Raw genomic sequence first — 23,813 nt, forward strand, 5'->3', positions numbered from 1 at the left:
TGCTTATCGCGAAAATAAATAGATGTTTAGTTGTACTAAATAACTAACAATTTCATTGCAATGCTTGTGGGTAGACAACATTTTTTCGCTAAGATGCCCGCGCGATCGAAGTGAGCCACTGCCTGAGCGGCGCAGTGGCGGCGCGCAGCGGCGCAGTGAAGTAGGTACATTTTGAAAAGGGACAGACGGAAGGACGACGCGCAATATATATATAGATATTTAATTTGCAAGCTCCTTTGTACAATATTTTATGAGGTGTGCTGCACTGAGAAGACTGTTCTTTTTTTTTTTCAACTTTTGATCTCCACCGTGGGCAATACAGTGTTATAAGATAAGATAAGATAAGATAAGATAAGATAAGATAAGATAAGATAACCTCTATTCGTCCCACACTGGGGAAATTTACAGCCTCCAGCAGCAAGAATGTATGTAGAAAGAAGAAAGAAGAAAGAGAAAAAAACAACAAACATCTTTCAATTAAATACAATATGAACACAAATGGATAAATCGCAGTACTATTTACGATTTTCCTTCAGATCATTTATTATTATTATTATGATTGTTATTTTTTATTCATCAGCCTGACAGCAGTCGGTAGGAACGAGCGTCGGTATCTCTCCTTCTTGCAGCGCGGGTGTAACAGTCTCTGGCTGAAGGAGCTACCAAGTGCTGTCAGGGCGGGCTGGAGGGGGTGGGAGGGACTGGCCATCATAGCTTTGAGCTTAGTTAGCATCCTTCTGTTGCCCACCTCCTCCAGAGTGTCACGGGAGCAACCCAGGACAGAACTGGCCTTCCTGACCAGTCGCTCCAGTCTCTTTCTGTCTATAATAATAATAATAATAATAATAATAATAATAATAATAATAAATGTGCATTCTCTGGGTACTCCAGTTTCCTCCCTCATTCCAAAAAACATGCATGGTAGATTAATTAAGCACTCTAAATTGTCCTTAGGTGTGATTGTGAGCATGGGTGATTGATTGTCTGTGTGTGCCCTGCGATTGGCTGGCAACCGATTCAGGGTGTGCCATGCCTGTTGCCCAAAGACAGCTGGGATTGGCTCCAGCACCCCCCGCGACCCTAGTGAGGATCAAGCGGCTTGGAAGATGAATGGACGGATGGATCTCCACCGTGTATAATGTCAATGATCGCAATTTACGTGTGTCATGATGTTGACACACACTTCCTGCTAGTTCTTCTTCCCTTTGTGTCCGGTACAGCATTTATTGCTGCGTGCTGCGCATACACATTTCATATGTGTGGCTTGCTCTGCACGGTGAACTTTAGGTGTCAAAACCTAGCACTGACAATTAAGACTGTACCTCACGGAATGGCAAATGCTTGCAAATGTTGCTGTTTTTTTTTTTTTTTTTTTTTTAGGGTTCCGAAAAGGCTGCAAACATTTTTTCTTGCTGCAAAGAAATTTTGTCAAATTTTGTCCAATTGTTCCCCTCAAGTAAAAATACTTGCAACCAACATTAACAAGCATTTGTGACTCAGTAAGCCGCGTCTTTAAAAGTACTGAATGCCTTCTGAAACAGCCAAAATGTCGGTCTTGTTTCAACTCGATTTTCGATGCCGAGCCCTATGCATAGTGAAACAGCTTTGACGGTGGCTTTAACGTGTGCAACTTCACTGTTCACTGTGCAAAAAACGCGACTGGACCAGTTTAATGAAGTTAATTAGGGTTACATTTAAACCTAAATTATACTGTAGCTAGATGGTTACATATTAAATTTATTGAGCTTGGGACTATTTGTCAATGTCGGTGAACCTGTCTGTTGCTTTTGATCGACTGCGAGCAGAGAGCCTTTTATTGGATTTATCGTGATTAAAGTGGCACATTTATTCCTTGTGCTTTTTTTTTTCTTCTTTATTACTCCTATCAGGAAAGGTCAGACACGTGCATTACATCCCACTCGGGCCTTCCAGCCATCTACGACATGGAGGTGGCTAAGGGACATTACCTCATCATTCCAGTGGAAAGAATCAAATCTATTTGTCTTATACGCGCACAAATAAATGGTCAGCACGGTCACAGTTTGCTCTTCATAGAAAACATCAATAAAGAAGCTAAGTGGAGAGGCTTCTTATATACACAGTGTATTCATTCATTCATTCATCTTCCGAGCCGCTTGATCCTCACTAGGGTCGCGGGGGGTGATGGAGCCTATCCCAGCTGTCTTCGGGCAGTAGGCGGGGGACACCCTGAATCGGTTGCCATCCAATCGCAGGGCACACAGAGACGAACAACCATTCACACACACAACTAGGGACAATTTAGAGTGTTCAATCAGCCTGCCACGCATGTTTTTGGAATGTGGGAGGAAACCGGAGCACCCGGAGAAAACCCACGCGGGCCCGGGGAGATCATGCAAACTGCACACAGGGAGGCCGGAGCTGGAATCGAACCCGGTACCTCTGCACTGTGAAGCCGACGTGCTAACCACTGGACTACCGGGCCGCCCACACAGTGTATAATATATATAAAAAGATCACAAGTGAAGACTCTTCACTGAAGAGAGACCGCCTGTTTGATTTGCAGGGCGGTGGATAGAAGGAGAAAGAGGGGGGGGGGGCTGATGGAGTCATATTAACTTCCTGTGCATCTCAGCATCATCCCATTGCGTTGAAAGAATCACCGCATGAGAGCAGAGAGCATCCAGTCGCTCATTCATTCGCAGCCATTGATGCGTCATGTAGCTGACATAAGACAAACAACAGCAGGAGGCAGGCTTGGGAGCCTTCGTTATTTATTTTTTTTTTTAGCGAAATAAAACATAAAATAAACCCCGAGGATGTTTTAAATAGCTCGTCTACGCCATAATTGCTGAAAAGAAACAAAAAAAAATTTAAAAAAATTGAAACTCAGACAAACTTGGCATATGCGTCGCCATCCAGGGGGTGTAGCCGCGGTGCGGTGCGGTGACTTGTAGCGCGTCTCCGGTCGTGTGACTTGAGGTGGAGGATCGGGGGCAAGGTGGCCGAGCAGTCAGGAGGATGCTGGAGGAGGGCAATGCCTGGAGAAAGAGAGTATGAGATTTGTCGAAAGGCGCTCGAGCTGCTTTCCGACTTGTGCTCCAAAGGAGAGGTGCAGGATGACAACTGCTTGGATTTCACTTACTACTTCAGGGACCTGGCCAGACCTCGCTACACGGACTCAGGTAAGCACGCCACGCTGCCTGAGGATCATAAAATACTTCGATTGAGATGACGGATCTCTTTTTTTTTCTCTCTCTTTTAACAATTCAGCCAGTCACCACCTCACGCGACGTTTTCTTGTCATACAGCATGCACGCAACTTTATATCCATTTGACGGGCGCACTATTTTTCTAACTTTAGGGTGGTTATACATACAACAAATGGCGACTCATTTCATTCCATATGTGAAAAAAAAGTAGCAATTGTGAACTTGTTGCTTGCATTTTTTAAAAAGTTTCAATTGTCAAACACAGCGCAGGAAGCTCAAATGGAGAGTTGTTTTGATTTTTCTAATCGTCTTCTAATGGACTCGATGGACAGTGAGGTGGAAAAGCCCCACCCAACATTCTGAGCTCCGATGAGCACTTTGCAGGAATGGCAACCGCAAAAACAAACAAGATATAAAAACGCATTCATTTTGCTTGTTTGACTCTCAGACGGACGCATTTGGCAGCTTTTCACAGATGTGCAAAAAAAAAAAAAAAAAAAATTCAGAAACCCCAAAAGCCAGTAGGTCGTTCAACAAAAATTAACAGTACATTAATTTCAATTAAAAAAAAAAACAAAGTCACACTGTCTCTTCTCTATATAGGCTCCTGCGCATTGGTAATAAATGTGCAAACTTTACATATTTATAATTGAGCAGATAGATGGAAATTTCTTATTGTGCATGCGGCGTGAGTTGCCTTTGTTAATTGCCTCTGAGGCGTGGCTGTTGCCTTTAAAAAAAAAAAAAGATACAATCCATCATTAAACATGTATGATGAAAAGGAATTTCAAGCTGCCAGATTGGTTCCCCCGAGGAGCTGTGACCCACTTCCTCTTGTATTAGGCTGCTCTAAATGCATGCACACGTAGTTTGATCCACATCAAACAACGCTCTTATAAACCGGAAGACGACAAGTACTGTACAATGAGTGATGCTCTCTGACAAAAAACAAAAAACAAAAAAAAAAACCTCTTGCCGGGATCCTGTTGATACACTCAGACAATCCGGTTCCACAGGACAAAAAAATTAATAAAAAAAAGTCACAGTACATGCATTTCAATTGATCAATCATACTCTGGGAAATAGTTGACTCAATTTCATTTTGGCACAAAATAAGAGCATCTGGATCTGCAGATGCATTTTATAAGTAGACGCCTACTCTATTTTAAAATTGTATTTGAATACAGATACACATCCTCATTGGTATAGCGCTTCTCACAGCTGCGGCTGTTACAAAGCGCTTTACAAAACAGCTAACATAACGTAAAATAATAAACACAACACAAAACATTATTTAAAAAAAATAAGATAAACTCATCTTTCTAATCCTACGTAAAGTGTTGATGTTTCTTGACTTGCCTTTGTTGGAAAAATGATTTATGTAATTGAATTCAGCCCAGAGGAACATTAACCATCCCCTGGCCCCCCACCCCCAATTAAAAAAGAAAACAAAGCAAATAGACAAAACCCACTTGGGACTTTGTGTTCGCATCCTCCTCGACCCTTAATGTGAGTCAGTGGTTTTATTACAATGAACTATTAAATTCACATAAGTAGATCGGTGTAGCAGGCACTTACGGTACTAGACTTTGAACCGATCTCATTGGCTGATATTTTGTACATTTTATGATTAGCCGTAATATCATAATTCACCAATGAGCAAATTTGAACATTGCAACTGAAGTATGTGTTCATGTGTCTGTGGCAGGCTGCCACATATGAATTTAGGCCCCCACTGGTAGATTCTTTTAGAAGGCCGACAGTGAATCAAAAACAAGGTTGTCTCGTCGCATTACTATTTGTACATACCACATTTAATGTATTACTAGTTTTGAAATCAGTCAACTACAATACTCAATTATTTTTTAAGTGAATGTAAACAGGGCCACAAATTGCCGCGGCAATCGTGAGGATAAGTGGATCAGAAAAAAGAAAGTGTGGATGCATATTTAATAAATACAATGAAATGTTCTTTGATGTTATCGCAGAACCGACAACCTTTTTTTTTATCCACCTGTTGCCATTCATAAAATGTGTGCTTACCTGAGAGAACGTCAGACTTGCGTTCAATTACACAGGCAGGGTGTCATACTAAATAAAGAACATGTGTGAGTACATTGAGAAAAAAATCTGCACTATTTAAGTATTCATACTTATGTGTCATTGTTTTCCCCTTTTATTCTTTTTTGGTAGTGTGCGGTCATGATTTTCTCATGTAAAGTAAGTGCCTAGGCACAATGAGGGTTTGGAAACACTGGGGGTGGGCCATGTGATCACCGACAGATTTTCGCACAAAGACGTATCATTGATGAGCTTGCATATTTTCCAGATGGAGATGTGAAGCAATCCATTTGTTAGGTTACCTAGCTACACACCAGCTCGTTGCTACCATTAGTGAGACACAAAACCGACAGCAACAGCCTCCCAAAAAGGCTATGAATCTTTCACTGATGATACACCCCAAAAAAACAGTATACATTTTCCAGAAGTCATTTTTTTGAGACATGTCAGCTTTTTGGGACCTACTGGGGGACAACTAAAAAAGAAGGTGACCAAAATGACTCCAAACCTTCTAAAAAAAACCTAATTTGATTATTCCTTTGTAAATTAGGTCAATAACAAGAGGCCTCAGTGCGGGCTATTGCCATGCTACCAAGCAGTGAAGCCTTTTAACACTTATATTGTTCATTCATTCATTCATCTTCCAAGCCGCTTGATCCTCACTAGGGTCGCGGGGGGTGCTGGAGCCTATCCCAGCTGTCTTCGGGCAGTAGGCGGGGGACACCCTGAATCGGTTGCCAGCCAATCGCAGGGCACACAGAAACGAACAACCATTCGCGCTCACACTCACACCTAGGGACAATTTAGAGTGTTCAATCAGCCTGCCACGCATGTTTTTGGAATGTGGGAGGAAACCGGAGCACCCGGAGAAAACCCACGCAGGCCAGGGGAGAACATGCAAACTCCACAGAGGGAGGCCAGAGCTGGAATCGAACCCGGTACCTCTGCACTGTGAAGCCGACGTGCTAACCACTGGACTACCGGGCCGCCCCACTTATACTGTATTCAGGTCAAATTTAACTTGTTTTCAAATATATGAAAAAAAAAATCTATCACTCTGATAGCGTTACAAAAGCCTTCAACCGCATAAGCGCTGTTGTGAAAGCGCTATATAAATCAGCATGTATTGTATTGTATTGTATAAAGGCGATATTTTTGTTTTTTAACGTGCTTTGAGTACGTGTGATTTGGATAAACCTGCACATCCAAATGACCCAGACATAAGGACATGCAGAGTTGCATTGTTACCATCTGGCTTTCCAAAAATGTTGACACAAGCAGAAAAGTTCTTTCCATTGCCACGGTTTTAATTGCACCATGCAGGCAAACTTGTCTTGTGCATGGATTTTCAACAACTGATCAGATGTGGGCCAAGGCGTCGACATCTTTCCACATGAAAAAAAGTTTGCGGCCCTTTTAAAACGCGCTAAACTTTAGGCTAATCAATAAAAGCAACCGTGAGTGCTTCTGTTCTTGATGGTCCTTTAAGCTTGAGTCATCTGAGGGCCGGGAGAACATTCGTGGAAGAGCTTCTATTCGGAAAATCCAATTAAGTTGTTGGACAGGAATAAAGTGGCTCTGATGTTGTCCGTTCATGTGATTGTAGATTGTAAAAGGCTTCGCCTACTTTTGCTAGCCCTGAATGGCAACATAGAGGTACTTTGATCCACAGATAATCAGCCGTTTTCCTCCAGTGTTTTATACCAAATAATACCTCAACCTACCTGAGCTAAAAAAAACAGTTTATTGACAGTACAGTACATTGAAGAAAGACCCAAAAACAAAAACACCCTACCATGGTCGCTGTAGGAGTCGTCTGTGCTGACTGAATGAGCCTGGCCTGCCACAACAGCAAGGCTGCAACATGAGCTTGGACAACCATGTTGCTCTGATTCATGCCAGGAAACACATCTCGGCAGCAAAGCTCACTCCACGGGCCCCATGCTCAATAACATTACATGAATCTAATTCTATCAAGACATGTAATGATGATTGTGGCATCTTCCAGTATAATGCAGTCATCATACTGATTCATGGAGTTACTGAATCCAACAAGCCGCTTCGAGCTATACAGAACTGACGGATCTGATGACAGACTGTTTATCTTCCGTCTTCTTCCGTACCGCTTGATCCTCACTAGGGTCGCGGGGGGTGCTGGAGCCCATCCCAGCCGTCTCCGGGCAGTAGGCGGGGGACACCCTGAATCGGTTGCCAGCCAATCGCAGGGCACACAGAGACGAACAACCATCCGCGCTCACACTCACACCTGGGGACAATTTAGAGCGTCCAATCAGCCTACCATGCATGTTTTTTGGAATGTGGGAGGAAACCGGAGCACCCGGAGAAAACCCACGCAGGCCCGGGGAGAACATGCAAACTCCACACAGGGAGGCCGGAGCTGGAATCGAACCCGGTACCTCTGCACTGCGAAGCCGACGTGCTAACCACTGGACTACCGGACTGTTTATTGCTTTTTAAAAATAAGTCAAGTGTGATTGGATGGATTTCAACATAAACAATGTTAATATGAAGAGACATGGACAATGGAAGAAGGCTGCATGCTCTCTATCCTCCCCAAAGAGTTCTTACAGCCAGCGGTGTGTCAAGAAGGCACACACTATAGCGTCACTTTCAGCTCATTCCAGATGAAGCCCTGGTTCGAGCAGCACAGAGTGTACTCTCTTGTATTGGCCTCATTTCACAGCAAGTCCGCCGTGTTTTAATGCTCATTTAAATATGTGCTCGTCTTTGTCACTGTTGACATTGCGAAAACGTGAGTAGTTGTCGTGCAATTGTAGTTCAGCACGTCACACCATCCCAGCCACAATTCCTGTTCAATGTCCTTTTCACCCAGTCCCATTAAGATAAGATAAGAAAAACCTTTATTAGTCTCACAATGGAGAAATTCCCAATTCACAGCAGCAAAGTTATGAAAGTAAGAAGTAGAACAACAAAATATAGGAGCTGCCGGAAAGGCAGCCACTCTCGCGGCGCCATTTTGAAGTCAAAATAACAAAAATAACACAAGACAACACATAGGACACAGACAGTCGTTCAATCTTCACCAATTTTCTGCATACACTTTGTTGTCTGAAGCAGTTCTAGATGAAAGAGGATCAAAGTGTCCTTTCTCCAGTGGATCAGAGACGTCATGCTGAAAAGTGTGCACACGTCTGCTACAAGCTAAGTTTTGAAAGCAAACACAAAGCTGTAGCATCCATTGACGAAAAGAGATTAGTTCACTTCTCCTGTCCCACGTAATCCGCTTCAAACTCCAAGCCGCGACTCCCAGCTCCAAATCCGCATCGGCACTCCGCGCCAACGCTCCTTTCTTCTCATCGCCGGCTCCTCAAGACCTCCATCCATCCAGCCGCTGACCGTTCAACAGCACCGATCTCTCCGCTGAACAAAGCGGGGCTGTGAAAAATGCTGCCCATTACATTAGTAACTACTTATAAGTCGTATGCAAAAATGCCTTTGAACTCAAAATTTCCATCCATGTGTTATATACCACTTCGTAAACCACGCCAGGGTCATGGTTGAGGTGGAGTATTAAAAAAAAAAAAAAAAAACATCAATTATGGCATTATGGATGGATTTTGAAGCAAACTGCTACAATACTTTTCTAGTTATAAAGTGCTTTCCTGTCAGTGCCATTGTCTCAAGACTGTGTTGCAACACTCCATTCAGCTTCCGAGTGCTGTATTGCCAAGCGCTCGCCAGGATGAGTCTGACTCAGAATGACAAGCGAGACTATGAAAGATCTACAGTGTATGATGGAATATGACATAAAGTACATAATCTTGCCTCAAGGTTTTCCTCTCTGAAAGTATCTATTCAGAAGTTGGTCTCCACCGTGCTTTTGAAAGGGCGCTTCACACTTGAGTATTATCAACTAGTGAACAGTGTCTGTTCACTGCACAACCTTCTTTTCCACTGGATTTATCAGGTGAAGACTCTTTTTTTTAAATACGGATCAAAATGACAGAGTGAATAGGCAGTTTAAAACAGGTTTGTGTTTATATGAATTTCTGTCACGGTGTTCTTGGTACAAGGCGTGCATTTATACTTGGCCACGTGGGCCGTCAGGGGGTGTAACAGGTGCAAATTGCACGCAGCTGTTAAACTTGGTGGGTACGTTGACGCTGGTATGTCGTCAGCGCAATATCCTTTGGGAACAAGAAAATAAGACGGAGCATTTCATGGCCTCTCAGTGGCCACAGTTCATTCTTCTTGCTGGATTCGAACCTCAGTTGTGTCACTCAGAGTACACCGAGTTTGTATCAGTAAAATAAATATTCGTTTTGAATTCATAAGCTTTGTAGTATGACAAAGATGAAATGTAAGATCAATCTTAGGTGACTTTTTTTTAGCCTGGGTTGTATTTGGAAATGTTTAGTTGTTCTCCAGTTCCTCATTCCATTCCCCAAATAATCTTTACCCTGCAGGTGTATATCTGTCCATTATCTGTGCCTTGACTGGTCAGCAGTTAATTAACTCATTAACTCCCAAAGACGTTTTTAAACGTCTTTTCAGACTTCGTCCAGAATTGGCTGGTATTGAATGAGTTTTTAATGGCAGGGCACATACAAATAGCCATTCCTACGTACATGGACACCCACGAAGAAGTTAGAGTCTAATAAACTGGCCTCTTCTCTGCATACACTAATTACATCTCTCGCAGCAGTGAAAGAATTGATTTTTTTTAATATATGGGGATGACATAGCCTTGGGGTTCCATATGACTTGCTGTGCTGTTCTGTCACAGTACCAGCAGGTCACCAGGAATCCGGTCAAAAGAGTCAGTGAGAACTCACTTGAACTAAACTTTGCTGTGGCGGCAGAAATAAGGAAGTACCATGTCTGTTTTCCAGACGTTCAGCATTCAGGGGCAGCTGCTAGAGCAGGTCCAGTCCTTTAAAAACCCAGGGACTGTGATTGACACCTGTTTATCCTTCACACAGCATACACATAGAAGGCACAACAGCGCCTCCACCTACTGAGGAATCTAAGGACTTTTCAATATCAGCAAGGACATTTTTATCCCTTGGTTGAATCCATTCTCACATAGAACATTTCATCCTGGTTCAAGTCCAAACACAAACCAGACTCTCGTGTACAACAAACCAGGCCAGCAAAATACGCGATTCACCCCCCCTCCCCAACCTCCGTCGGAACTGTACAGCCGCTCTTTGATGAGGAAAGCCACTCTCATCACAGAGGATCCCTCCCATCCCCTTCATCAGTAATTCCACTTACTTCCAACAAGCAAAAGGTACTAGTCCTCCTGGCCCTGAAAAATACCAACAAAAAAAAAATCGATCACTCCATCTGCTGTAACCATCATGAACAATTTGAACTGATACACTGCACTCTTCAACACACACTTTTTAACATGCATCAGTATTTTTTATGTATTTATTTATTCATTCATTTTTATTGTGTAATGTGTCTTGATGGAAATGTGTTTGTGAGCCCTGTCAAAGAATTTCTATCACCATCGGGGTTAGACAAAGTATTATTCTATCCATCCATCCATCCATCCATCCAACTCCAGGTGACAAGAGCTGAGAGTTGAGCGCAGAAGCTCTCAGTAGTGAGGCAGATGATCGAACCACACTTGACTAATCCGCCCCAACTGTCTTCAAACTAGTTCTTTCTTTAATTGTTTTTCTTTTACCATAGGTTTTCCAAGCCCTCCAAATAAAGCAGATCATTTCATATTGGCCAATACTGGTTTAAATAGAGGGCGGCCCGGTAGTCCAGTGGTTAGCACGTGGGCTTCACAGTGCAGAGGTACCGGGTTCGATTCCAGCTCCGGCCTCCCTGTGTGGAGTTTGCATGTTCTCCCCGGGCCTGCGTGGGTTTTCTCCGGGTGCTCCGGTTTCCTCCCACATTCCAAAAAATATGCATGGCAGGCTGATTGAACACTCTAAATTGTCCCTAGGTGTGAGTGTGAGCGCGGATGGTTGTTCGTCTCTGTGTGCCCTGCGATTGGCTGGCAACCGATTCAGGGTGTCCCCCGCCTACTGCCCGGAGACGGCTGGGATGGGCTCCAGCACCCCCCGCGACCCTAGTGAGGATCAAGCGGCTCGGAAAATGAATGAATGAATGAATGGTTTAAATAGATCGGTTTTTGTGCAAGGTTTAAAAGATGTAATGCGGTATGAATGTGCAGTTGGTTCACTTGAACTGCAGAATGACTTGACTTAGCCTGCTAAGTCATTTTAAAAACTCCTGCTAAAGTGCAACCAGCTGTGGCATTTCTTCACCGTCTCTCTCCATTTACTTCTTCAGCAGCCCGGACAAGACTTTGCACTTGAGCAGCGCATTGCCTGCAGCTTTTCTTCTTCACCTCCAGCATATCTTTGAAAGCATACCATACCTTCTCTTTCATCGCTAAAAATGAATCCATCAAAAAATATTGGGAGCAGAATGCACTTAAACACTGCTTTGTTACGCCAACAAACAAACAAAAAAAGCTGACAAAACATTTGGACTCATATTTTTTTGGATTTGTTGTGTTTTTTTTTTCCTTGTTTACCAAAGCATGCAAAAATGACTGACAATTGTCAAGTCAAGTCAAGTCAAGAGTATTTCTCGAGCACTTTCAAACAGCCATCGCTGCATACAAAGTGCTGTACATGGAGCAATTTAACATGCACAATAAACAGTAAGACAAATCGGTAATAAAGGCGGTAGAAAGCACCAAACAGTAAAATCAAGAACAAATCTAAGTCATGCTGAGTCGAACGCCAAAGAATACAAGTGAGTTTTGAGGAGGGCTTTGAAGATGGGCAGCGAGGAGGCTTATACAAAAAGCCCCCCAAAACAAAACAAAAAATCCCGAAAAATCTGAACCGTGGCACTGTCAATAATCACTACTGCATTGCTAAAATTGCCAATCTATTTGTTGTTTTTGTGTTTGTTTTTTCACTTTTTGTTTGTTGTTACGTCGTGTGGACCTGATGTGGACATTTTTTGGCCACGACATTCATCAAGGAGGAGACTCTGTGCTTGGTGGTTGCGCCTTCTCGGCAGCATGGGTATACCAGCACTGCTTTTGACTGGGAGGAATGTCGGCGCCATTTGACTGTCGTTGCTGGACAGTCCCGGGGCGCTTGTGTCTTGCGCCTGTAACGGGCAGCATTTTTCACAGCCCCGCTTTGTTCAGCGGAGAGATCGGTGCTGTTGAGCAGTCTGCCGCTGGATGGATGTAAGGTTTGAGGAGCCGACGATGAGAAGAAAGGAGCGTTAGCGCGGAGCGCTGATGCGGATTTGGAACTGGGAGTCGCGGCTTGGAATCTGAAGCGGATTACGTTGGACAAGAGAAGGGAACTAATCTCTTTTCGTCAATGAACGCTACAGCTCCGTGTTTGCTTTCAAAACTTTGCTTGTAGCAGACGTGTGCACATTTTCAGCATGACGTCTCTGATCCACCGGTGAAAGGACACTTTGATCCTCTCCTCTTTCATCTATAACTGCTTCACACAACAAAGTGTCTGCAGAAAATTGGTGAAGATTGCACGACTGTGTGTCCTATGTGTTGTGTTGTGTTATTTTTGTTATTTTGACTTCAAAATGGCACCGCGAGAGTGGCTGCCTTTCCAACAGCTCCTATATTTGGTTGTTCTACTTCATAACTTTGCTGCTGTGAATTGGGAATTTCTCCATTGCGAGACTAATAAAGGTTTTCTTATCTTATCTTATCTTATCTTATCTAATTATGGCCGCAAGGCTTTTGACCAGTAATGTATATTAGATACCACTCAATGGTCGACATTCATAAAATTAGTTCAGCCTCTGCAATGGTTGAATAATTCATCGAAAAAAAATCTGTAGTCTGAAAATATTGTACTTCATAGATGAGACCATCCATCCCAGCAAAATAAATAATTCAAAAGTCAGGAGAGTTAATAAATACTATAGTCAATTATTAACTGGCTTCGGTTGATGCTTTTTATTTATTATGTAGCATTTGTGATAATAGAATGAGACAAAAGACTTGCGTCCTAAGTACCGATACTGCAGTCAGGGTCATGTAACACATATTGTTCCTTATGAGTAGACATCACTCCCGTGAGTTGGGTTTTTCTGTGCTTCTGTTTAGTCCCTTGAAAAGTGTTCACTGTTCACGGAGTCTGTTGCTCTCTTTTATCTCCAGATGTATCGGTGAGCCTGTTATCCTTGTTGGTGACCACCTGTGGTCTGGCTTTATTCAGTGTCTCCCTATTCGTATCATGGAAGCTGTGCTGGGTACCTCTGAGTGGCCGATTTCTTCCAGATGTCCTCAAGGGTGCACATTTTCTGGGAGGGGACCAACAGCCTGTTCTAATAGAGGTAAAGTGAAAGGGGGCAGTACCCAGTCTCCAGGAGAAACAACTTTGGTCAATCAATTTTGGTCACTGCATAAGCTCCCATAATCAATTTCTCACATGCCTACGTTGCAGCTGTTATTATTTTGACAGGAAGCTTTGAAAAGTGTCACTGTTCTTAATCGTACAATGTATAAATATTTATATCCTCAGGTGGATGGGGATGATCGAGAGTACAGCGAGGACGGCTGTATGAAGGACCCATCGGGCCTCCCAATGGCTGTGTCTGTCCCGGAGTCAGGTCTGAAGATCAGCCACACATCACCTGACATCCCTTTGGAGACCCAGGCCAAAGTAGACCATGTCCAAGCCCATACCTTGGCCCGGGACAGAGTGCAGCGACAAATCACTGAACCCACGTCATCAGTACGGTCAGTACACATCATTTCTCGTGTGTTGCTTTAGGAGTTTGATACTGCGTCATTCCTAAAAAGAAAATGTCAAATGCAGTCCAGAAACACAATTATTTCCCATTAAAAAAAAAGATTGAATCATATCTAACATCGTATTGACCATCCCTATTATTTGAGATTAAGCAATTCAGTAAAGTGTCTAAACCCGGGAACTCCGGTTCCGCGAGAGCCATATCCTGCCCGTTTTAAATCTCTCCCTACTCCAACACACCTGATTCAACTGTTCATGATTGTTTCAGGCCTCAGTCTACAGGACTTGCTGATGAGCTGATGATTTGAATCAGGTGTGTTGGAGTAGGGAGGGACCTAAAACAGGCAGGATATGGCTCTCGAGGAACTGCGATTCCCTATCACTGGTCTAAATTAACGTTAGTACATTTTGATGGGATCCTCTGCTAGGTCCTTTAGCTTGGCTGATTTGTATTTACTGAAATGCTTCCATCTGGTCGGTAGCAGCTCCCCAAAACGTCATCGCAGGGTCCAACTATTGCCCAAAATTAACTTTCAAATAATGTTTGGCAAAATTATTTTATTTATGCAATTAACTTGTTGGCAAATGAAACAAAATGTCACCTTTGTTGACCCAAACTTTACCTTTCCTTACAGTCACAACTCCATCCGGCGTCAGATGAACTTGTCCAATCCAGACTTCAATCCAACTCAGTTCCAACGGCAGGATAGTTTGACGGGTTTAGGTCGGATCAAACCAGAGCTTTACAAACAGCGCTCTGTGGACACAGATGATGGACGTAGGACAGACAACTGTGGACGCCTCCATTTTATCCTTAAGTTTGATTTTGATCTGGAGCAGTTGATAGTTAAGATTCATAAGGCTCAAGATGTTCCCGCCAAGGACTTCTCTGGGACCTCTGATCCTTATGTGAAGATCTACCTGCTGCCTGACCGTAAAAACAAGCACCAGACAAAGGTGCACCGCAAGACTCTCAACCCAGTATTTGATGAGGTGTTTCTCTTTCCAGTGGCATACACCGAGCTGTCGAACCGAAAGCTGCACTTCAGTGTCTATGACTTTGACAGGTTCACTCGCCATGATTTGATTGGGCAAGTGGTGGTGGACAACTTCCTGGATCTTGCAGACTTCCCGCGAGAAACGAAATTATGCCGAGACATCCAATATGTCACTTCGGTAAGATACGTATCTTTATATATTATTTGTTAATGTATAAATCTGTTACAATCTGGAGTAATCTGGGTATGAGTGGATCCCCAAAATGTAGGAAAGGATAACATTTCTTTGACAAAAATGTTGATTTACAAAAAATTTAAAAAAAAATGAACGACTGACAAAGTACAAATGATGTCGCTGGTACATGGAGCCAGAATAACAGTGAATAACAAAAATTAGTTGCAAACGGTAAAGAATAATCAAAACAACTTTAATAGCTTGCTAAGAAGGACGAGAAAACTCAACTACGAGTGAATACAAAAATAAGACCAGGAATTGGAAACTTAGCTACTACTTACAACAACAACAAACTATGACTTGGACAAGAACACGATCATGAACGTCTCAAGAATTGCACTTGGTACGAGAGACGTGAACCAAGGCAAATCATCCGACATTGGGCTGTCGGCATGGCAGTACTAAATTAGTCACTGACGTTGATTACAAAAAGTGACAGCTGCGGTGCTGGAGGCAACGTCTTCCACAACCAGCTGGACCTGAAAACCAAAAACAAAACAGATCACGACCGTGACAAAATCCACCTGTTGACTATTTGAGATATTTACCAGTCTCAAAATATTTACCAGTCTCAAAACTTCTTATTCTGTTACAGTCACGATCAGTTGGAGTAGCTTAGTTAGCCAATATTTTTAAAAAAGATTATATAGGCCAGGGGTAGCCAATTTGGTCAAAAAGCCTGTGAGACAGGCCATCTGCTGATTTAAAAAAAAAGGCCAAGATCCTGCCCGGAGAGAATCGTGGCAGGAGATGTATCAATGGATATGTGTCAAACTTACCCTCAAAGTAGAACTCATCTGTGGTTTCCAGAGACAGCAACACTGAAATATACTTAGAGACAGTTAATGTTTAATGAAAGCTGTATGAATCCTTACGGGTGGTGACCCAGATAAAAGCAAGAACAATGATGACATGGTGTGACAGAAACACATAGACGCCATCCATATTAAATCATTCACTTGACTGTAGGTAGAGCATTGGCACACGGTGAGATGGTAGGGTTCGACTCAGCATGACTTAGATTTGCTCTTGATTTTAATGCTTGGTGCTTTCTACCGCCTTTAGTACCGATTCGTCTGACTGTTTATTGTGTATGGTAAATCGCTCCGTGTACAGCACTTTGTATGCAGCGATGGCTGTTTGAAAGTGCTCGAGAAATACTGTTGACTTGACTTGACTTGACTAGGGTCACCTGCTTCAGCAAGTGCCGGTGTTCAGGCTTCTTGAGTGTTATTATTAAGACTGTATCATGTAAAATTGGCACCAAACTATAAAAGACAAAAAATAAATAAAAAATAACAACAACCACCACCACAGGAAAAACAACAAATCTAATGACTGTTCTTATCCAAACACATTGTGTTTTGGAGCCTGAAAGTGAAAGGTAATGTTCTGTATCTTATCGTATTTTGATTATTATTATTTTCAAAAGAGTAATGGGCTGCAGTTACTATAATTTGTGCATGCTTGCAGTGTATACAGCATACTGTACTGTGTTTGTGGTGGCACTAATCTGGAAATCAGACAGATTTGCAAAGTGTAGGATAGACAAATACAATCTGAGTGGAGCTTTGATAGGTGTGGTTAAATGTTGCATCACACTGCCATGAAAAACAAAACAAACAAACTCCACTTTCTTACCGTACGTTGATTATCCTCATACCATCCCAGTTCACGGGTTAACGCTTCCGCTGTCTCATGGGGTGAATCTGAGGACCTCACATTTTAAAGGCACTTTAAATACTGTACTGTATATTCACACTTTTAGGTTTTGTTATATTTTTTTTAACTACCCAAGGATGTATATTTTGCATCAGTACACACATGAGCATGGATGGTAAAAATGATCAGGGAATGTGTGTTTTCCCAGCAGAAGTAGGTTACATCCACTGGGATTGCAAAAAAGGGACCCTGCATGTGCTGGTCAAGTCTCTTGGCTATGTGCATTAATCATGGCCACAGGCACACAACAATCCTGGAATGGTCGGTGATTAATATGCATGACTGTACGGATGAGACCTCTACATGCTGTGCTTTACTGTGGAGTCAATTAATTAGGGAAACTGATTAGTACATTTTGCTCATATGTGCTTTTTGTCCAAACAGAATTAGAATAGCGTAAGTTGACTTTGGATTGAGGCGTATATGGAATTAAAATAACCAATACAATGGTAAGGTGTTCCTTCCTCTAATGGTTTCTTACAAATGAGAGAAGCAGAAAGACAATATTTCTTTTCAGAAAAACTGTTAATTAAGAAAACAAAATCAACAACAACAACAACAACAAAAAAGTAGGCAAGAACGCTCGCAATACAACTCAGTGGTGGGGTGGGTACCTGCTCTAATTTGCCTCGATTTATTTCGTGAGAAATAGTGTGGTTCAAAATGATGCTATAATAATCTATATATATATTGCGCGTCGTCCCGCACGTGGTCTGTCCTTCCGTCTGTCCCTTTTCAAAACGTACCTGCTTCACCGCGCCGCTGCGCGCCGCCGCTGCGCGCCGCCACTGCGCCGCTCAGGCAGTGGCTCACTACGATCGCGCGGGCATCTTAGCGAAAAAATGTTGTCTACCCACAAGCATTGCAATGAAATTGTTAGTTATTTAGTAGAGCTAAACATCTCTTTATTTTCGCGATAAGCAATGAAGATGAACAAAAAGTTGAACCAAGCAACAACACTTTTGTGGGCCGAAGGCCCACCTTACCAGCCTTCCGCAGGAACTAGCTGATGAGCCGCCCGGAGGGCGGCGAACCAGCTAGTATAGTGTAATAATAAAATCTTTAATTTTCTGCATTTAATAATACATATGACAGCTTATAAGCCATATCTGTATTTTCTTTTTGACACTTCTCTTTTTTATCTATTTTTTTATTCCTTAACGTATTTATTGTGAAGTTCCACAAATGATGACTACACACAAGATCACACACTTAATTACTTTCCACATCTTCCATGTCTTTGCCAAATTGGCATTATTGCCATTATTGGCATAACACTGGAAGCACATGTACGGAAGTCAGTCTCGTAACATCGGAGAGAAAGCTGTCCCCCTAGCAACAAATCAATCTCAGAATGCTATTGTTACAAAAATCACATATTAGGTATTACGGTATATGTTATTAAAGATTAGAGGCAAAGAGGAAGAAAAGTTGGTGAAAGTAGAGCAGAATAACAATTTCCTCACATTTTCCTGCATAACTTTTCTTTGTTATGAAGCAATAGCCCGATTCTGTCAAAAGTCCCAACATGAGCCTGATTCACTTCCTTCCACCATGTTTAGTCAGGCATAAAATATTTCACTGTTGGCCGACGCTCCTCGGTCAATATAGAACAGAGCTGGAATTAGTACTGTACCTAAACAGGTTTTTAAGTTCAATAGTACTGGCCATTATCAATGTTTATTTATGTTATCTAATCTCAATATGGCCCTCACAATCTATGATTCAAGTACTGTACAATATTTAGCATTGATTTTGGTTACAAAGAATTGTGTGTTTCCGACAAAAAGGTCCCAATGTAAGTGATACCGCAAGCATCTCATTTCACTCTCAGCACTTGATAGCACTTGAAAAATCAGAATTGTTTTCATTCATCTTGCATCTGTGATGTGAGATTCTTTTTCAATCTGCCGCATATTCGGGTTGCATACATTACGGGGTGTTTGAACACCTGCATTGAAAATCCTGAAGAACTAAATGCACTGCCTCCCCAAAACACATCCAAAAATATCACTGTATTCAAAATAAGACGGTGGTGCATTAATTAGAATCATCATTATTCTCATGACATCCATTTCCATTATGAAACTTGCCTATGTATCAAACTCAAGGCTTGCGGGCCACGTTTTAAGTCAATAGCTAAAAGTTCAACGATTTAATATGGTGGCGATAAATCAAATTCTCGTCATTCAATCGTCATCTTATACCGTCAGTTGTCTTGATTTTGTAAAACTGCTCACCTGGACATTCATTCATTCATTCATCTTCCGTACCGCTTGATCCTCACTAGGGTCGCGGGGGGTGCTGGAGCCCATCCCAGCCGTCTCCGGGCAGTAGGCGGGGGACACCCTGAATCGGTTGCCAGCCAATCGCAGGGCACACATAGACAAACAACCATCCGCGCTCACACTCACACCTAGGGACAATTTAGAGTGTTCAATCAGCCTGCCATGCATATTTTTGGAATGTGGGAGGAAACCGGAGCACCCGGAGAAAACCCACGCAGGCCCGGGGAGAACATGCAAACTCCACACGGGGAGGCCGGAGCTGGAATCGAACCCGGTACCTCTGCACTGTGAAGCCGACGTGCTAACCACTGGACTACCGGGCCGCCCCTCACCTGGACAATGAACCTAAATTTGACTGATTGCGCACAACAACAAACAACAAAAGCACGGCTTACCTTTTGAATCTATTGGTCCAAACTTGATTGAAGATGGTTGAGAGAGCCTTGTAGATAGACATGGTGCAATTTTTAGGGAAACCAAAGAATTCGCGTATGTATGTAGTGCAATACTGTATATGTTGCTCTATGTGATTCGCTGTTGTTTTGCTCACTTTCGCAGCTTCTCGCGGACTGTTTGTGGAAAGTTTGTTTTTTTTATATGTTGACTGTATTTTGTTATTCATAAACTAACCTAATTTATACATGTTTAAATCTATTAGTATACATCATTAAGTCCTGTTCATTACTTCAAAATCTACTTCTACATGCGTGTGTACCATTAAATTTGGCCTTATAAATATTATGTACATGTACCTATATGAAGTGGATTTCCGTTTATCGCAGGTGGTTTTGGCCCCCATTAACCGCGATAATTTACTGTATTCGTGACCTTTCGTTACTTTTCTTTATCTTCCAATACATCAACTGAACGACCCTAAAACTAGATACTAAAATATTGCATTTTTATCCATTTTTATTCCTACAAAAACTTAAAATAAACGATTCAGGGCGGCCCAGTGGTCCAGTGGTTATCGCGCTGACCTCACAGTACAGAGGTACCGGGTTCAATTCCAGCTCCGGCCTCCGTGTGTGGAGTTTGCATGTTCTTGCCGGGCCTGCGTGGGTTTTTTCCGGGTACTCTGGTTTTCTCCCACATTCCTAAAATGACCGAATGCATTGAATTCATGAGCTTCAGAGGTTCATCGCAGTGGAAAATGACCTCATGAGACCAAAAAGTGTGACGGATAAATTATTTTGCTTCCCCCAAAACGTATATGAGGGAGCTGAATAAAGAACCTTACTTTTCCTGACAGAAAGAGGGTGTTAGCATTATAATTGGAAAAGATGAACTGTCCTCTCTGACGCTTCTTTATTGCCGCGCTTCAGGCCTTGAGTCTAATTTCATTGGTTGAGCACATGTGACCATAATATTGACCGCAGGCCTTGATTTGAGTTCTCAAGAGGAGTGACCAGCACTCTGTAGTCTGAAAGCAAGCTCAACGGGCGGTTGTGTAGGAGGATATTACATTATCTGGGGAGTGCTAGATGGAAGGCTGGTCAATTTATGCTCGCCTGTTTAAATATGCCTCTGCACACATTCAAATGTCGTGTACAGTATTGCATAAATGATCAATGATAAGTGATCATTTATAAGTGATCAGTCAGTGAGTGTTCGTCACACTATGTAATGGGCTCTGTATCAAATGTGGATCCTTCGTTCATAAACATTGAGCATGCACTCGCTCTTCTATGGTCAAGACAAAGCAAAATATGACTCAAAGCAGGGGTGTCAAACTCATTTCACATTGTGGGCCACATACGGCCTCAGTAGATGTCAAGTGGGCCGGACCATTAAAAATTATACCATAATCTGCTATAAATAACCAAAATAACATGCCTTTCCTTTGTTTTGGTGTAAAGAAGCACAAGAACACCAAGAAAATGTTGAAATTTAATGAACATCTCTTTTACAAAACATTTCATGAAGCACTTAAGATTTCCTTAGACAAATGTGCAATTTACTTTTAGCATTCACATGTATGCATTGCAACTGATCCTACAGATTGCACGAAAGCACAAAACCTTAACAAGTAATTGGTATTAGAGTCATGCACTTTTAAGATTAAATGAGATTTATAAAGAAAGGAATTTTTAAACCATTTACACGAGCGTATAAAATCTAAATGTACGGTAATCCCTGCCTACACCTTACAAACTAAGGAGAGTGCTATGATATGTGTAAAGAATAAAATATTCATATGTCCTTGATAGTGTCTGCTGTGTTGGGTCTGTCTCAGTGACAGACTGAGGCTGCTGTTGTCTTTTCCTCCGATCAAAACAGTTTGTCCTCCTAGCGGATATTCCATGAATTGCATCTTATTAAAATATTCATTCCGTGTCTTTTATGCATGTTTTCACTTTTAAATTATCCTGCGGGCCCCATCAAACCTCATTGCGGGTCATATGTTTGACATTTCTGACTTTAAAGTGTTTCCCTATAATTTTGTTTCTTCACAAAAGTAAAATGCGTTACAACAAATCCAATGAGGTGGCTCGTTTCTTATGGCTCAGCGGCAGGTAAAGGAATGTCAACAGGAAACGATGTTTGGAGTAAAGACTGACAGAGAAACTAAGTGGCAACTACAACACAATATGGAGCAAAATTGACCATTTTTCATAACTTTATTGGATAGCTGGACCATCTACTCAGTTACAGTAAGACAAGAAAACAACAGTATGCTACCGTTAATTCTCGCTACCTCAGCAACTTGTTATATTCCTTGACTCACTATTGTGTGTGTGTGTGTGTGTATCTGCAGTTTTCCAATGTTTCAGTATGAGACGGTAACATTTATTAATGACTTATATTTTTCCAGAATTACGCAGCATTGCATTCGACCTTAAACTAGACCTTTTAGTTATTTGAAAAGGAATCACTCCCACTGGAACTGACACATCCATCCGTTCTCTGCACTGTACAGTAGAAAAAAAATACTATCTCTCTCTCTCTCTCTCTCTCTCTCTCTCTCTCGCTCTGGGATCCTCTTATATCTGGGACACATCCTCCGGTCCCCAAGGGGGACCACCACTCTGGTCTGCCAATCCAGAGGTACTGTCCCTGATGTTCAGTTGATGTTGCAACCCCAGACTCTGCTTCAGTGGAATTGAGAAGTATTCTCTCCACGGATTCGCAACGTCTCGTGTTGAGATAGGCAGCATCCCATCCCCACTTGATACAATGTTGACAGCGCACTGCTTCCCCCTCCTGAGATGCCAAATGAAGTCACCTCGAAATTATTCTCCATGGTCTTGTCAAACTCCTCCCAACACGTTTTTGCCTCTATGACCACCAAGACTGCATTCCGCTTGGCCAGCCGGTCATCATCAGCTGCCTCCGGAGTCCCACGCGCCAAAAAGGCTTCATGGCATCCCTTACCGCTTGTGTCTACCAACAGATTCGGGGGTTGCCGTAATGACAAGCACCGACCACCTTAAAGCCACAACTCCGGTTGGCCGCCACAACAATGACCGTACGGAACATGGTCCACTCGGACTCAATATCCTCTTGCTCCACCAGGTCGTGGGCAAAGTTCTGCCGGGGATGGGATTTGAAACTCTTTCTGACGAGATTCTGCCAGATGTTCCCAGCAAACCCTCACAATACGTTTAGCGCTCTCAGGTCAGACTTGCATCTTCTCCCACCGTAGAAGCCAACACACCACTGAGAGGTCTGCCCCTCTGTCCACCCAAGTGCCCAAAACCCACGGCTGCAAATACGGTGAAACAACCACAAAGTCGATCATCGAATCTTGAGTGTCCTTGTGCACATATGGACATCTTTATGTCCAGTCACTGAACACCACTCTGGTTACAATCGAGGGGTGGGGGTGGGGGGTGGTGTTCTTCACCCAATTATGCCCCTCCAGGTCTCACTGTCATTACCCACATAAGCATCAATGTCACCCGCCACAATGATAGAGTTCTCAGTCAAGGTACTCTCCAGCACTCCTTCCAAGGACTCCAAAAAGGATGGGTACTCTGAAATGTTGTTTGGTGCATAAGCACAAACAGCAGTCACGACCCGTCCCCCTAACTCCTGAGATGAAAAGGGTCCAACCCCTCTCCAGAGGGCTGGTACCAGAGCCCAAGCTGTGTATAGAGGCGAGGCTAATTGGAGCTTCTCCGCCTCGCACAATGGCTCAGGTTCTTTCCCTGTCAGAGAGGTAACATTCCAAGTCCCAAAAGCCAGTTTCTGTGGCTGGGGATCAGACCGCCAAGGTCCGCCCGCCTTTGGCCACCGCCCAGCTCACAGGGCACTCGACCCCTTAGGCTTCTCCCATTGGTGGTAAGCCCATGGTAAAGGGGGGCCCACGTTTTCCTTTCGGGCTGAGCCCGGTCACTCCCTATGGGTGCGGGCCCAGCCACCAGACGCTCACCTTTGAGCCCGACCTCCAGGCCTGGCTCCAGAGGGAAGCCCCGGCAACCGGCGTCCGGGCAATGGTTAACTTGATCAATTTTTCTTATTCATCATTAGGGGACCTCTAGCTGTCCTTGGTCTGGTCCTTCAGTAGGACCTGTTTGCCATGGTTGACCCTCACGGGGGCATAAAGCCCCACAGAA

At 43.0% G+C, this 23,813-nt stretch overlaps 1 protein-coding gene across 1 annotated transcript in view; it reads left to right on the forward strand.

The window, feature by feature from the left end:
* The first annotated feature begins 2,604 nt into the window (after positions 1–2,604).
* Positions 2,605–23,813, forward strand: part of syt9b (synaptotagmin IXb) — a 28,985-nt gene continuing 7,776 nt past the window's right edge. The window contains exons 1-4 of the mRNA XM_052062105.1: positions 2,605–3,164; positions 13,417–13,592; positions 13,781–13,998; positions 14,647–15,187. Of these exons, the coding sequence (XP_051918065.1) occupies positions 3,017–3,164; positions 13,417–13,592; positions 13,781–13,998; positions 14,647–15,187 (1,083 nt within the window). The 5' untranslated portion in view covers positions 2,605–3,016. The remainder of the gene's footprint in view (positions 3,165–13,416; positions 13,593–13,780; positions 13,999–14,646; positions 15,188–23,813) is intronic.

This window comes from Hippocampus zosterae, chromosome 3 (genome assembly GCF_025434085.1).
Source record: "Hippocampus zosterae strain Florida chromosome 3, ASM2543408v3, whole genome shotgun sequence".
Lineage (NCBI taxonomy): Eukaryota > Metazoa > Chordata > Actinopteri > Syngnathiformes > Syngnathidae > Hippocampus > Hippocampus zosterae.